The sequence below is a fragment of the Nycticebus coucang genome, chromosome 4, assembly GCF_027406575.1.
Source record: "Nycticebus coucang isolate mNycCou1 chromosome 4, mNycCou1.pri, whole genome shotgun sequence".
NCBI classification, from domain to species: domain Eukaryota; kingdom Metazoa; phylum Chordata; class Mammalia; order Primates; family Lorisidae; genus Nycticebus; species Nycticebus coucang.
In genome coordinates, this window is record NC_069783.1 from 145,256,869 (window position 1) to 145,272,726 (window position 15,858).

The window sequence follows — 15,858 nt, forward strand, 5'->3', positions numbered from 1 at the left end:
CTTGTGGTCATCTTAAAAGAAAAAAAAAACCTAAAAACTGAAAACCAGAAAACTGGAGAACTTGGCCTCTGATGTTGGCAGACAGGGGACCCTTCAGCCACTTCAGGGCAGGGGGAGAGTCTGCAGCCTCCACACTGACCGGCTTCAGTAACCAGGTGGAGAGACTGCCAGACACGGTCAGGGTGGTCCACAGCATCTGGGCCCAGGGAGACTGTCACCATCGCTCACCTCACCCCAACCCCTGTCAGGTTCCTGATGGCAACAGCATTTGGCCAGTGGACTAGAGACTGTCCTTAAACTCAGCTTTTCTACAAAGCTGAAGCTGGGGTCCCCAAGAACCAAGCTGTAGCTTACACAGATCAGCCACGAAATGTGTAATCCACTTACCTCACTGCCTACAGAAGCCCTACTGCCAAACTAGGCCTGGAAAATTCCCAGTTTTAGTTGTTTTGAGTCTGTGGTGATGAACGGTAAGACCACCAGGTTGGCTGGTTAAGAGCTGCAGTGGGATAAGACCTCCCTCCTGCAGCAACATTCTGGGAAAGCCTTTCTTTGGCAAAACTAGAATCACAACACCTGACCAAAGTGTCTGTTTTGCTTTGGAGTTCTGTAGCCTATAGTTTTTATCATTTATTTGTCTGTACATAAATGTTCAAACACTAGATATGGAGATAGTACAAGAGTCGGCCCTATGTCTTTGTCACTGCACGAAGGTGTGCATGGAGTGACAGTAAACCAAGCCAGTGTGAGCGAGGACACAGGGAAGACCCACAAACCCAAGGGACCCATGGTCACCGTACTGGCTTTCTGATCTCCTGTGAAGAACGTGCAGATCCTTTCCCAAAGAGAAAGGCTCTGGAGGCCAGTTTCAGGCACTCAGCCCTTAACTGCTTATGTGACCGTGTAGCCAACCAGCCACACTAGAGATGCCTTTTTTGGAATAATGTATTATGGGCAGTGTCATATTTATACATGTAAAGCCAAGGAGTAGTCTGGAACATACCTAATCCCAGGTACAGACCCAGTGTTTCCATCAGAATGGAAACCAGCAGCTTCTATAAGGTACAACTGTCTGACGTCCAAACAGTCTGAAATGCACTAGGTATTTATGAGCAAATGTGCAATTGAACATATCTACATTTGAGTATAATGTCTACACAGGTTATTTGTCAGTGAATAGAATGCAGGAAAAGGCAGAAGTTTCAAAAACAGCTGAAGTTTTTCTACAAATTATCTTGTTAAAGAATCACCGAGGTGCATGATTTCTATACATCCTGACTGCTCAACGTTTACAAAACCAACAGCCCACACAGGTACCTGGATACCTGTATTCATGTGACATGGTTGGGGATCAGAAGATAAATAAAGGATCTTGCTGAAAACCAGACAGAGGTGGTGAAGTCATCTATTGTAAAGTCACACCAGGCAGCAGCCCTGAGAGGGGTACATGTGTGGGGTGGTGGGGAGAAGAACAGGTCTGTGGAATGTTAAGGAACCGTAGATGTCGGACTGGGCAGACAGCAAATCATTTGGCTTCAGGAAAGCTGAGCACTTGGGACTCAGCGCCAGGAGTCAGCTCCCTTGTGATCTTAGCAAGTCCCTTGGCCTCCTGTAGTCTCAGTCTGCCCCTCTGTAGACATATCTGGCAGATAACGGCGCTGGTTCCCTTTCTGCCACAGCAGAGTGGAGAAGCAGGTGGGGAGGAAGCGTGGTGCAAGGAAGAGGTGCAGAAGCTCCCTGGGTCCGCAGTGGATGTGGCCTTCCTGATCACACAGCACGAGAATACCCCTCCAATAAATATGTTTTGTACTTTTTTCACACTGTCTTACAAGATGGAGAAGTGACTTTCATGGCCAGGAGGCCCAGGCGTTTTTGCACAAAAGCCTGGTTCCAGCAGCGGTAGTGGCTGGGCTGCCGTATAGCAAAAGGGAAGAGCGCCACTCGCCTGGGACCATCCTGTTTCTCACACTCCTGAAGTGTACATTGCCAACTAGGCACTTGCTAAATTAATTTACGTGTGACAGCTAGGGATACTCAAGGTGAGAAAGGGGAGCTGGCCTGCCCAGCGGCAAACAGGAACCCTGCCTTCCACTGGCAGCAGCCTGGATTCACCTCTAGCTCCCTTCCTCCCAGGCAGTCCAGGCGACACAAGTTATTTGATTTGTGCAAGGTCACACCCAGATCTCCTGATGTCAAACCATTTCTCCAGGCACTCAGTGAACATGCCCTGGAGTTATCTACATTGTCTGGTTATGTCTGAGGTGACAATGACCAAGCTCTTAACAGTAAGAACCCTACAGCCTATCATAGGAAAGAGGAGTAATCCTGAGCCACTAGCTCTTGCCTTTGGCTGCACAAGGCATTGTTACCTGTCACCCAGGGAGCTTCAGAAAGGATCGATGCTCATGCCTCACCCCCAAGCATTGGATTTCTTTGCTCTGAGAGCAGGGTCCGGGCACAGGTATTTTTAAAAACCCATTTCCTGTCGTGATTCTGATGTATGGTGGGGGCTGAGTGTCCCTGCTCCGAATAACAAGAATGGTAAGGCCTCTGAAATCAGTTGGGTAGTGTCTGGGCTGTGTCCCCCTGTGATGCTCGGTGGTCACCCAACCATGGTCTCTAGAGGGCAGTTTTTAACCTCCTCTTGCCAACACTACCCTGAAGAGCATCTTGTAAGACCCTAACATCTGCTGTGCCTAGTCCTTCAGTGTCCTGGATCTGACCCAGCCCCCAGTGCTCAGGCTGGGCCCAAAATCCAGACTTGACCAATCAGAGCCTCCCAATCTCCTGGCCGCTCAGACTGGGTCAGAGCTGGACACATAATCCAAGTGCTTTTGCTGGGACCATTGGGAAAGAGAGACTAATTTCCATGGGGTGGGGGTCTAGTGGAAAGAAAACCTGTGTGTGAACTCACAGAGGCCCCCCAGCCCGTGGGGATCATGTGAGTCCTGAGTAGAGCTCTGCCTGAAGCCATCTCCACCTCTGGACTTTTCAGTTAAAGGAATCAATAAACATAAACACCCTGTTTATTCTTAAGCCAAGTTTGAGTTGTGGTTTCTATCCCTTGCCACCAAAAAGTCCTAATCTACTCTGTGAACTTCAAGTAAGCCTGAAGTTAAGACACTGTTATGTCAAGTTCTGAGTGCATGGGAGGTGCTCCATGCACGTTTTAAAAACGTAAATAGGGGTAGCAAAGGCTAAGTACAAACTGCTGCTTGTGAGGACCATCACACCAGCTGCCAGCTACCTTCCATAACGCTTACCTCCCCGGCTGAATCTTGTTAACCAGATGTAAACACAGGGAATAGGACAGAATAAGGCAACATATTTTAGAATTGCTGACAGATGGCAATGAATACTCAAGCAGATTGTAGCATTAGGAGGCAGGAGGCAGCACACACAGGGACTGGTTCACTTTCCGCCTCCTTCCCAGACACACACATTGGTTCTAACTTCTGGTTCCCTGCTCTTGTGTCTCCCCACCTCCCCGGCGCAAGCCACCCCTGAGTTCAAGGTGAGAGTGCTTACTGCCTAGAGACACTGTGTACTCTGCGAGATTCATTCCCATATATTAGTATACTACCTAGTCGGTACTTGCAGCCAAACTGTTTCAGGGATGGCTATACACCTTTAACACAAGAGAAAACTGAGGCTCAGAGCAGGCAGGTGACCTGAAAAAGTCATGTGGCCAGGGCGAGCTGGAACTGGAAGCCACATATCCAGGCTCGCAGCTCAGCACATCACCTGAGGTCTGGACACAAACTCAGGCCTCCCTCTCCCTGGAATGTAGAGGCTCCCTTTAGGAGGCTGGTTGCCTTCTCAGGACACACACATGGAACCCCATTTTCTGAGGCCCCACAATAGGCCAAGCCCTCACATACATTACCTTCTCTCCATTTTAAAGAAGATACTGAGGTTCAAAGAAATAAAGCTCCAATTTCCACAGCTGTAAGTTACAGAGGTGCGATTTGAGCCCAGCTCTGACACCAAAAGCCCGCATCTTCCTGACACTGTCACAGCAACCAGCTGGGCCTGGGTGGGGAGGAAGGACGTCCACGGTGCTATTTTAGCAGTAAGAAGATGGCCTCTCTCATCCTCCCCCTGGCCATCGGGCCTTTCTAGATCCAGCAGCCAGGGCATCAAGCTTTCTCTTCGGGGTGCCTGGCTCAGTGCACGAGCACCCGAGTGTGCAGGAGCAACCACAGACAGCCTCTTGGCTCCCAACAGTGTTCAAAATCACTCTGGCCTTTACTCTCAAGAGAAGTACAGCTGATGTCAGGTTTGGACATTTCCATCCTGAATAAGCAAAGGAGGTGTCCTTTTTTTTTTCACCTTCAAGTCCTTAGATCCTTCACCTTAACCTTCCCAAACTCAACAAATATGTTGAAAAAAGACCCAGAGCATTTACTTCCTAAGTTAGGATGCTGCTTGTGGGTCTTCCACTCTCCACTCTGCCTTCCCTAGTATTGAAACACAGGCCCAGGAGCAGTCAGAATCAAGAAACAAAGCAGGGGACAGGTGCTTTCCCCTGCCGTCTCCCCTTTTGCTAGGAGAAACAGCAGTTTCAGAGATGCGGACAGGTGTTTGCATGTGTGCTAGACAGGCAGTGAGTACATGCCATGATTGCACACAGCTCGGGTGGCATGGTTTCATGTCATTCCCTCTGTGAACCGTCTCCCTTGGCTGTCTTCTCCATCTGAAGGCGGTGCAGTGTCCAAAAGTAGGCACAGCCCCCTCCACCCACAAGCGCAGTCTCCTAAGGACGAATTCCTCAAATATGTCCACTGCCCAGCCATCTCCCTGCTTCAAGCCACGGCCCCCTCCCACCTGGACAGCCACATATTTCTATCCCCCACTCAGGAGCTACCCACCATTCCAATAAGAACCCTGCTTAGAGCTCCCCTTTGCTCCCTCTCTCCCCATGCCTTGGCAACCTCACAACCCCCTTTGTGGTCTGGCCTCATCCCTGCCCTCTCCCTACCAGCGCTCTGTGGCACTGCACTATTGAGAGGAAGCTTGGAATCACAAAGACAACGTCAAGTTTGCAGGTGGGTGTATTGGTTTCCCTGGGCTAATGTAACAAATTACTACAAAACTAGGGGCTTAAAACAACAGGAATTCATTGCCTCATAGTTTTGGAAGCCAGAAGTCCAAAATCAGTCTCCCCAGACTTAATTCCATGTGTTGACAGGCTCACACTCTCCTCTAGGGCAAAATCCATTCCTTTCCTTTTCACGTGGTCACATCACTCCCACCTGAGCCTTCATCTTCACACAGCCCTCTCCTCTGTGTGACAACCTCCCTCTGCCCCTCTCTCATAGGCATACTTGTGATAGCATTCAGGTCCTACCTAGACAATCCAGGATAATCGCTCCAGCTCTAGATTCTTAACTTGGTCACATCTGTAGAAACTTTCTTGTATAAGGTAACATTCACAGGTTCCAGAGATTGGGACCTGGCGTCTTTGTGGGCCACAAATCAGCCCACTGCACACAGCCTTGGCATCATAGCACTGTGTGCGGCTACTAACCTGCTCATGGCAGGATGGGGGTTAGGAGTGCAGCAACTGGAGAGGATGGGAAGAGCACCTTGGTTACACTAGGAAGGATGGCACGGGAGACATCAGAAAGGGCCGGATCTCCCCTTGCTACCACTGTCTGTAGCTGTCCCTATGGAGGTGACAAGAGCCAATATGCCTTGCCACTTCCCTCCAGGAGAGGAGGCAGTGTGATTAGGCCCTAGAGAACACAAGTCCTTTCCCAGTGGGAATCCGATTGCCACTGTCAATCACTCATGGGAACTTCATCCTTAGCAGTTTGCAGGTGGTAGATGGCTGGCAGGGACTGATCCAAATTAGAACCTTTCACTTCCTCTATCTGCTGTGTTTTCTGCTGTGACAAATCAGTAGGGATGGATCATGGATCATTGACAATGGCACTCTGAGCGTCAACTGTGAACCTAGGGCAGGCGGACTGTCCAGCAAACGCTGCCTTCCCTGCGGAAATATGGCCAAAGGAGGGCGTGTCCAGCAGGACAATACCACCATAGCCACCTTGACCTACGCTCTGGGGGTGACTCCTGTGCAGAGTCTAATTTTGAGGGTATGGGCCTAGAGTTATGGCATAAGTCATATCCTGAGAGTCTCCTGAACCTCTAAAATACCAGAGTCGTAAGACTGCTGAGCTCTTTTCTAGCAGCCTCTGGGCCACAGTCAACAAGCTTTGGAGGTGACAGCTGCAGTGGCTGGCTTCTTAAGAGCTGCAGCTGCAGCCACGGTACAGAATCTCTAATGAATTTTTTCTTAGAGCATTTAACAGAGGAGTAGGACAACATACATTCCCTCTAGCATGAGGGAGGATCCTCTTTCATTTTTGCCCAGCCAACCAGAGACAGGAGAGACCCCAGGGAGAGATGAAAAAGGGGGGGGGGGGTGACACAGGCTTGGTATGTTGGACCAGCCACACTGAAGCTGGCGCTAATTGAAGCAGCAAGATACAGCCTGTCACCCTCCCAGGCAAACCACCCTGAGCATGAGCCCTCACCCAGCTACACTGAAGCCAGAGAAGGAAAAGAGAGATTTGTCCAGGTTAAAAAAAGAAAGGGGGGTGGGGGAGCTATTTATTTTTAGTTCTTGGAAACTTGGTTCAAGAAAAAGATACCAACATCTCAAGCAACTGGAGAAAGAAGAACACTTCAACCCCAAATGCAGCAGAAGAAAAGAAATAACCAAAATCAGAGCAGAATTAAATGAAATTGAAAACAAAAGAATGATACAACAGATCAATAAATCCAAAAGCTGGTTTTTTGAAAAGATCAATAAAATAGATAAACCTTTGGCCAACCTAACCAGGAAAAAAAGAGTAAAATCTCTAATTTCATCAATCAGAAATGGTGAAGATGAAATAACAACAGACCCCTCAGAAATTCAAAAAATCCTTAACGAATACTACAAGAAACTCCACTCTCACAAATATGAAAATTTGAAAGAAATCGACCAATACCTGGAAGCACGCCACCTACCAAGACTTAGCCAGAACGAAGTGGAAATGTTGAACAGGCCTATATCAAGTTCTGAAATAGCATCAACTATACAAAATCTCCCTAAAAAGAAAAGCCCAGGACCAGATGGCTTTACGTCAGAATTCTACCAAACCTTTAAAGAAGAACTAGTACCGATATTACTAAACCTCTTCCAAAATATAGAAAAAGAAGGAATATTACCCAGCACATTCTACGAAGCAAACATCACCTTGTTCCCCAAACCAGGGAAAGACCCAAAAAGAAAAGAAAATTATAGACCAATATCACTAATGAATATAGATGCTAAAATACGCAATAAGATCCTAACAAACAGAATCCAGCAACACATCAAAAAAATTATACACCATGACCAAGTCGGATTTATCCCAGGGTCTCAAGGCTGGTTCAATATACGTAAATCTATAAATGTAATTCAACACATAAACAAACTTAAAAATAAAGACCATATGATTCTTTCAGTTGATGCAGAAAAAGCTTTTGATAATATCCAGCATTCCTTCATGATCAGAGCACTTAAGAAAATTGGTATAGAAGGGACATTTCTTAAACTAATAGAGGCCATCTACAGCAAACCCACAGCCAATATCGTATTGAATGGAGTTAAATTGAAATCATTTCCACTTACATCAGGAACCAGGCAAGGTTGCCCATTGTCTCCATTACTCTTTAACATTTTAATGGAAGTTTTAGCCATTGCAATTAGGGAAGAAAAGGCGATCAAGGGTATCCACATAGGGTCAGAAGAGATCAAACTTTCACTCTTCGCAGATGATATGATCGTATATCTGGAAAACACTAGGGATTCTACTACAAAAATTTCAGAAGTGATCAAGGAATACAGCAATGTCTCAGGCTACAAAATCAACACCCATAAATCTGTAGCCTTTATATATACCAACAATAACCAAGCCGAACAAACAGTCAAGGACTCTATTCCTTTCACAGTAGTGCCAAAGATGAAATATTTGGGAGTATACCTAACAAAGGACGTGAAAGATCTCTACAAAGAGAACTATGGGGCGGCGCCTGTGGCTCAGTGAGTAGGGCGCCGGTCCCATATGCCGGAGGTGGCGGGTTCAAACCCAGCCCCGGCCAAAAACCACAAAAAAAAAAAAAAAAAAAAAGAGAACTATGAAACTCTAAGGAAAGAAATAGCCAAAGATGTTAACAGATGGAAAAACATACCATGCTCATGGCTGGGAAGAATCAACATTGTTAAAATGTCCATACTGGGGAAGCAGAAAGAGAGATGGAGGGAGGTGGGTGGGGCCTTAGTGTGTGTCACACTTTATGGGGGCAAGACATGATTGCAAGAGGGACTTTACCTAACAATTGCAACCAGTGTAACTGGCTTATTGTACCCTCAATGAATCCCCAACAATAAAAAAAAAAAAAAAAATGTCCCTACTACCCAAAGCAATATATAATTTTAATGCAATTCCTATCAAAGCTCCATTGTCATACTTTAAAGATCTTGAAAAAAATAATACTTCGTTTTATGTGGAATCAGAAAAAAACCTCAAATAGTCAAAACATTACTGAGCAATCAAAACAAAGCAGGAGGAATTACGCTACCAGACCTGAGACTGTACTATAAATCCATAGTGATCAAAACAGCATGGTACTGGCACAAAAGCAGAGAAATATATGTCTGGAACAGAATAGAGAACCAAGAGATGGATCCAGCTACTTACCATTATTTGATCTTTGACAAGCCAATTAAAAACATTCAGTGGGGAAAAGATTCCCTATTTAAGAAATGGTGCTAGGTAAACTGGCTGGCAACCTGTAGAAGATTGAAACTGGACCCATACCTTTCACCATTAACTAAGATAGACTCTCACTGGATAAAAGATTTAAACTTAAGACATGAAACTATAAAAATACTTGAAGAAAGTGCAGGGAAAACTCTTGAAGGAATCGGCCTGGGTGAATATTTTATGAGGAGGACTCCCCAGGCAATTGAAGCAGTATCAAAAATACACTACTAGGACCTGATCAAACTAAAAAGCTTCTGCATGGCCAAGAACATAGTGAGTAAAGCAAGCAGACAGCCCTCAGAATGGGAGAAAATATTTGCAGGTTATACCTCCAATAAAGGTCTAATAACCAGAATCCACAGAGAACTCAAACGTATTTGTTAATAGAAATACACGTGATCCCATCTCAGGGTGGACAAGGGACTTGAAGAGAAACTTCTCCAAAGAAGACCGACGCACAATCTATAAACACATGAAAAAAGCTCATCATCCTTAATCATCAGAGAAATGCAAATCAAAACTACTCTGAGATATCACCTAACCCCAGTAAGAGTAGCCCACATAACAAAATCCCGAAACCAGAGATGTTGGCATGGATGTGGAGGAAAGGGCACACTTCTACACTGCTGGTGGGAATGCACACTAATACGTTCCTTCTGGAAGGATGTTTGGAGACCTTAGAGATCTAAAAATAGACCTGCCACTCAATCCTATAATTCCTTTACTAGGTTTATACCAGAAGACCAAAAGTCACAATATAACAAAGACATCTGTACCAGAATGTTTATTGCAGCCCAATTCATAATCGCTAAGTCATGGAAGAAGCCCAAGTGCCCATCGACCCACGAATGGACTAGCAAATTGTGGTACATGTATACCATGGAATACTATGCATCCTTAAAGAAAGATGGAGACTTTACCTCTTTCATGTTTACATGGATGGAGCTGGAACTTATTCTTCTTAGCAAAGTATCTCAGGAATGGAAGAAAAGGTATCCAATGTACTCAGCCCTACTATGAAGCTAAATTATAGCTTTCACATGAAGGCTATAACCCAACTATAGCACAAGACTATGAGGAAAGGGCCAAGGAAGGGGAAGGGAGGGGGGAGGTTTTGGTGGAGGGAGGGTAATGGGTGGGGCCACATCTATGGTGCATCTTAGAATGGGTACAGGCGATTGCACTAATGTACACAGCTATGATTTAACAATAAAAAAAAAAAGAAAAAAGAGAAAGATACCATGCCACAAGCATCAGACATCAGTTCACTGACACTATTAACATCTCAGTTCTCAAATGGAATCTCAGGTACTTCCAGTTCTATGATGTAATAGAACTGAGGTTTTGAGCAGCACATCAGTCCAAACACACACAAATGAGTGGCTTCAGTCCCCTCTGAGAAGCACAGTTCAGCTCTTACCCAAACACACCTGTAAGCTCCTGTTTGGGGACACATACTCAAGAGAAACCAGCTGCACAGCCCTCTTCTAAGCAAAGGCAACCCAGCTTGGTTCTGTTGCTCTGAATTCTCAAGTCGCAGGCTCCCCAGGGCTTTTATAAAGTAGTCTCTAAAGCCTGAACTCCCTCCTGCATTATCAAGACTTGCCCCACCTGCAGGTATTCCAAAGCTAGGCCCCTAGATTGAGTTTAGTTCCAGGAGTATCCAGACAAAGCAGATTCAGAGAGCCAATGCTTCCCTCTGTCAATCTCCAGGTCTCCCAGCAGAGCGCAGCAGAGAAAACCCACCTGAGAAGGGCGTCAGTTCCACCTGCTGACAGACCTGGGTCCTCAAATAGGCAGTCAAAGCTGCCTACCCATTCACTGAGTTGAGCAAACACTCGGGACAGTCAGGTTTTAGAAGAAAAACATCACCTGTAATTTTGTGGCACCAGTTCTAGCTGGGATGGAAATGCCAAAGACCTCAGGCTTAGTATGACAGGGAAGTTAACTGTCCCTGTACCTCTCTGTATAGGGAGCCAGCACGTCCTGGCCCCAACACAGCCAACGTGATGGCATTCTTTTCAAGTGTTCTGTGTCTGTGACCAGAAGAGCCACATCCCTACAAATGCATCCAGTCTGCAAAAGGAGCAACAAAAACTCGAGTATCATTAAGTTCCTAAGAAGGTGAATATTCCAAGCAAAATAAAATAGAAGAAACTTTTCTGTTAAAAAAAAAAAAAAAGGTTCAGTTTCCTTCACTGGTATTCTTTTTTAGTCACCTCCTGGGATAGTGAACATCGTACTGTGGGTGCAGTTCAAAGTAAGTTCACCCCATGCTTTAGCAGCTTCTGCTTGGCTTTGCTGGCAAGGCTGAAGGCGCTGTCCTGAGGACTTGGGAAGCCGGAGCTCCGTGCTGCAGGCCCGAGCTGCTGGAAATAGGTTTCCTGGGCGGGGTTGCAACAGGCGTACACAGCAGTGGAGGCATTCCTGCCAGAGGGAGAAGAAGGCAACAGTCCGACAGTGCTGCTACACATCTGAGACCACACAGAAAACGCTGTGAAGGCTCCAGCACAGTGGCCCCAGCCACCACGTGCCACAGTGCAGCTGTCACGGCCTGGCATTCAGGTTACTCACTGGAGTTTCAGGCTTCAGTGCTAATAACCATCTTTCCCTCCTTTCAACTCACTACATGCTGGGACAGTCCACAGCTGAACTGTCTATGGTAGCTGCAGCCACAGCAACTGAAGTTATAATTCTACCAAAGGAACTGCTGGGCACCTGCCTAGCTGATGTGGCAGGAGCTAAGGAACGTACTCTCCAGACAGTCTCTGCTTACCCTTCTCATGGCCTCTGTGGGCTGGCGTGGCCCCACTCGGCAGACCCTGAGGCTCAGAGAGGGAGGCTGAGGCTGCCACGGCTCTCTTTGAGCAAGGAGTCTAATCTGCTGTCCACATCAGACAGATGGATGCGGGTAGTAGGGTAATAAGAGTGGGTCTGAGATGAAACAACAGGAAGCCTGTGAACACAGAAATAGAGGGCAAGGGAGGACCCGCCTGGAGGAACTGACTCCAGAGCCAGGTGACTACCTGGTTTCTAGATCTGCCTATCTTGAACTAGTGGGCCTCAGTTTCCCCAAATCTAAGAAAAGAAGGTGGAATCAGGGTCTGCTAAAGCTCCCCTCCCTCAAATCTCTTTCCATGTCAGAAGAAGGTGATCCTCCTTCAGCTGCCCCTTCTAGGCCTCGAGGGCTTGGGGGGCCACCTAGCTTAAGTGTCATCTACCACCCACTAGAACAACAGGAACAGCTCCTCTCCCTGGGGCAGCACAGTAGCCAGGTAGGTGTGAGCACAGACCTGGGACACACATTCCAGGGTGCTAATCCCAGCCCTGCTACTTCCTAGCTGTGTGCCCTGAGCTTAATTACGGAGCCTGAGTCCCAGCTTTCTCACCTGTACAATAGATACAACAGTATTTGCCTTCATTGAGGTTTTTTTTTTCCTTAAAAGAGATTGAATAACAAAAAAGAGAGAAATATATATAGATATAAATTGCTTAGTACCTAGTGAGCGGTTAAGAAACGGTAGCTATTGTTCTATTACTATTATTAAAATAATGGCTTAACAAATGCCTTGAGCTATGCATCCCAAACTAAAACTCTCTCAGCTCCAAGGGAGGTGACATACTGCAGGGCCACAAGGTGGCTGGTAGAGCAGATGCTGACATTTTACTTGTTTCCACCTCCCACAAAACAGACACATGCACACACATACCCAACACATCCAGCTCCCAAACCAAAGATTCTAGATGCAAATCACATCTACGTTGCCAGCCTGGGGAAGCTCAGAATTAAACCCAGAGAAGACACATTTATGACAGAAAGATGTATTGAAATATTGGCTGGAGATGGCACTGAGCAGCAGATACCAGGCAGTTAAATGTGGCAGGTGACAGGGGATTAGAACCACCATAATCACCCACTGAGGTTCCTGTGCGCATCTGTGCCCCTCCCACTCAGCATGCTGCCCCCTCACATTGAAACATGTTGGGAAGGATTTTAAGAGTCAGAAAGATGTGGTCCAAATCCTGGCCCTGCATGTAATGAGAATGTAACCCCGGAACACATCTTATTTGTATTTCAATTTCCTCCTCTATAAAATGAAGACTAAAAAAATACACTTGACCAGGCTTCCAAGAACTAAATGGACTAATACATATAGGCAGTCCCTTTTTGACCCTCCAAAGGCCTTATTTTCTTTGGTTTCTGGTTTCATACGAGAAGCATGTAGAGAGCAAAAAAAACCAGAATTTGGTTGGTTAAATACTGTAAATTACAGTCTGAAGATGTTCAGGACATGCAATAATGTGAAAAAAGCAACTAGAAAATAGGACATCCGTATGATCCTATTTTTCTAGAATATTAAAGTAATTAGCATAAAAATACTATTAATATTTTATATGCAAAAAAATCAAAACCAAAACCAAAACCAACAAAACCTGGAATAACATACACCAAAATGTTAAACGTCATTATTTCTTGGGTGTGTGACAGCCAGGGGCAGCGGAAGGGGAGGAAAATATTTTACTTTATTGTTCTCTAAGCAGCTGAATGATTTTATAATCAGCATGTTTTTTTCTTTCTTTTTCTTTTTTTTAATTTTCCCCAGCCTTACAAGAATAATCAGCATGTTTTACTTGTTTTAATTAGAAAGTCAACAGTGTTTTCAACACCATTTCTGGCCAGGTGAGAGAGCCTCCTTTCTCGGTAATGAACATAGCCCACAACGGCAAGAACCCTGAAGTCCAACCCTTGCTCTGTTGGACCCTGAGCATCCAAAGCAGGAAGGGACCCAGGCAGTCCATGACCTATGAATGCGTGAGAGTGGATGAGGGCAGCATTAGGACAGACAGAGGAAGGCTTTAAATAGAGTAACTAGGATGTCTGTCATCCAGTGAGGAAGCCTGGACCCCCAGAAGGTGGCTCCTATGAGCAGAACTGCCTGTACGGAGAACAAGCTGTAAGAGCTACGCAGGGAAGGCTCACCTGACGGTCATTTCATACAGCGAGGGCAGCTGGGCAAACTCCGAATGCATCAGGCTGATGGCCTGGAGGAAGCGGCGATCCTGCGGGGTGGCCACCTTTGGCAGGTTCCCTTCCAGAAGAGGACACAGAAGTTGCGAGGAGCAGACCACTCCCCTCCAACCTCCCCAAGTCCAGGACTGAACATAGGGGCTGAGCATGGCTCTAGGCCAAAAGTGTGCAAACCCAGGGCCCAGAAACAAAGGCCACCATGCAAGAGAGCAGACCCCTGGTCCCCAAGGACAAGCAGCACTCAGTTTCTGAGCAGGGATCTCAACATTCTGAAGCAGACTTTATCACAGATATTTGGACATGTGTAAGTTACTCTTAAAACGTTGAGAAAACACCAAAGACAAATGAGCAAAGAAGCCTTTGCCAAGTGAATTCTACACTCAGTGGGAGCCTTGACTGCAGTTTAGACTGCTCTGCTCAGCCACATCACCATGGTGCTGGGGCCTCAGCACCCCTCCGCACTCATCTACAGGACCTGGCGCCTTGGCTGGACCCTTCCCACCTCTGCACCTGAGCCTGCTCCTTACCCGTCAGCACACTCTGGATGCGGTCATAGTGCGCGAAGTTGTAGGTGCTGCTGGTGGAGGCGACCTCATCTCTGGGAAGAGTCTCTTTCAGGTGGACTTCCAGCCCATTCAGGGACGCCAGGCTGCTGTGGTACTGCAAAAGGGCCAGGGGTAAGTCATGATGGGCTTGCAGGACTAAGCTCAGCAGGCCTCCTGAGGGCTTTCTGCTGGACCGAGGACTTAGTTAAGAAATAATCATCCAAAAATATCTTACTGCCTACTTGCTTTAGTAAAATAGACTCTGACCAGCACTTTTGTCTGTTTTTAGAGATGTGCTAACTTCCACCCTTATGTTTTATTGTTTTTTTACATTAAGGAGTATATTGTAGGAAAATTTAAAAATAGAAATGAGCAAAATCAATTTTTAAAAGAAGAAAAAAGCAAAGAAAAATCACCCACCTCACCATCCAATAACAGGCTCTGCCACCATACCCTAGATGCATGCCCTAACCCAAACTGTATGTTGAAACAATACAGATGGCTGGGACCACCCCTAGTGGTTCTCCCCCAGGCCTGGGTACAGGAGTCCCCCAGGGATGTCATAAGTTAACTTCTCTCCCATGCATCTAGAATGGTCTGGGCTATGCACCGTTCTTGGGAGGACTGGGAAATATCAAAAATTTCTGTACTTGGTGGTTCAGAGAAGGGGTCCAGGTGAGGAAGATGCCAAGGACATAAGGCTCCAGTACCTGCATTTTTAAAAATCTCCCAGGAAATGAGTAATACATAAATACAGCTGAAAACACTAGACTCTACCATTTTGTTGTAATCCCATTTTTATAAAATAAAAATGTAATCAAACCATAAAGAATGAATTACAGTTTTTAACCAAATGATTACAGCATGAACTACTTTTTGCATCCCTAAATCTTCTACATCATTCTTTAATGTGTGAGTACTAATCTTCAAGCTCCATTTAGGGCTAAGTACACCAGTCCCATCCTGACAGGTTCAGTCTACAACAGGATCACCTGGGCCTGCTTAAGCCACAAGAAGACCATTGTTCCCAAGCATCCGATGGCTCCCAGGTGGCCACGTCCCTGGCCCAGACTTCTCCCAGCCAAATGTCTAGGGGCAAGTTACTGAATTTTCTGTGCCTTTTCTTTCTTTTTTTTTTTTTTTTTTCTATCTGCGAATGGGACTACTACAGGATTGCTGAGTGGATTTAAATAACACATACAGAAGCTCTTTGTAAATGCTAAAGTGCCACCCTAAGGCAGGGCATTTTTTCAGAGTCAAGAAACTGAAAATAATCATAAATAATCATTAATAAAGAAGTAGATACATTCATAATGTGAGATTCATAAAATAAAAATCAAGAAAACTGCAAAGAGCAGTGGTGTCTAATGAGCACGGTAACTAGTCGGTGGACTACTTTTCAGCAGCTGTGTAAGAAAGTAGAGATGTGAATAGTGCTTCTGAGGTGAAGGTCACGAAGCCTAAGTGATATCTCTGCTAGTAA

At 45.9% G+C, this 15,858-nt stretch overlaps 1 protein-coding gene across 2 annotated transcripts in view; it reads right to left on the reverse strand.

Annotated features, from left to right (window-relative positions):
* Nucleotides 1–8,222: 8,222 nt before the first annotated feature.
* HPS4 (HPS4 biogenesis of lysosomal organelles complex 3 subunit 2) overlaps nt 8,223–15,858 on the reverse strand; it is a 38,377-nt gene continuing 30,741 nt past the window's right edge. For both annotated transcript variants that reach the window (XM_053589790.1, XM_053589791.1), the window contains 3 exons: nt 14,358–14,490; nt 13,783–13,891; nt 8,223–11,228 (listed from right to left, as the gene is read on the reverse strand). In XM_053589790.1, the coding sequence (XP_053445765.1) occupies nt 11,057–11,228; nt 13,783–13,891; nt 14,358–14,490 (414 nt within the window). In that variant the 3' untranslated portion in view covers nt 8,223–11,056. The remainder of the gene's footprint in view (nt 11,229–13,782; nt 13,892–14,357; nt 14,491–15,858) is intronic.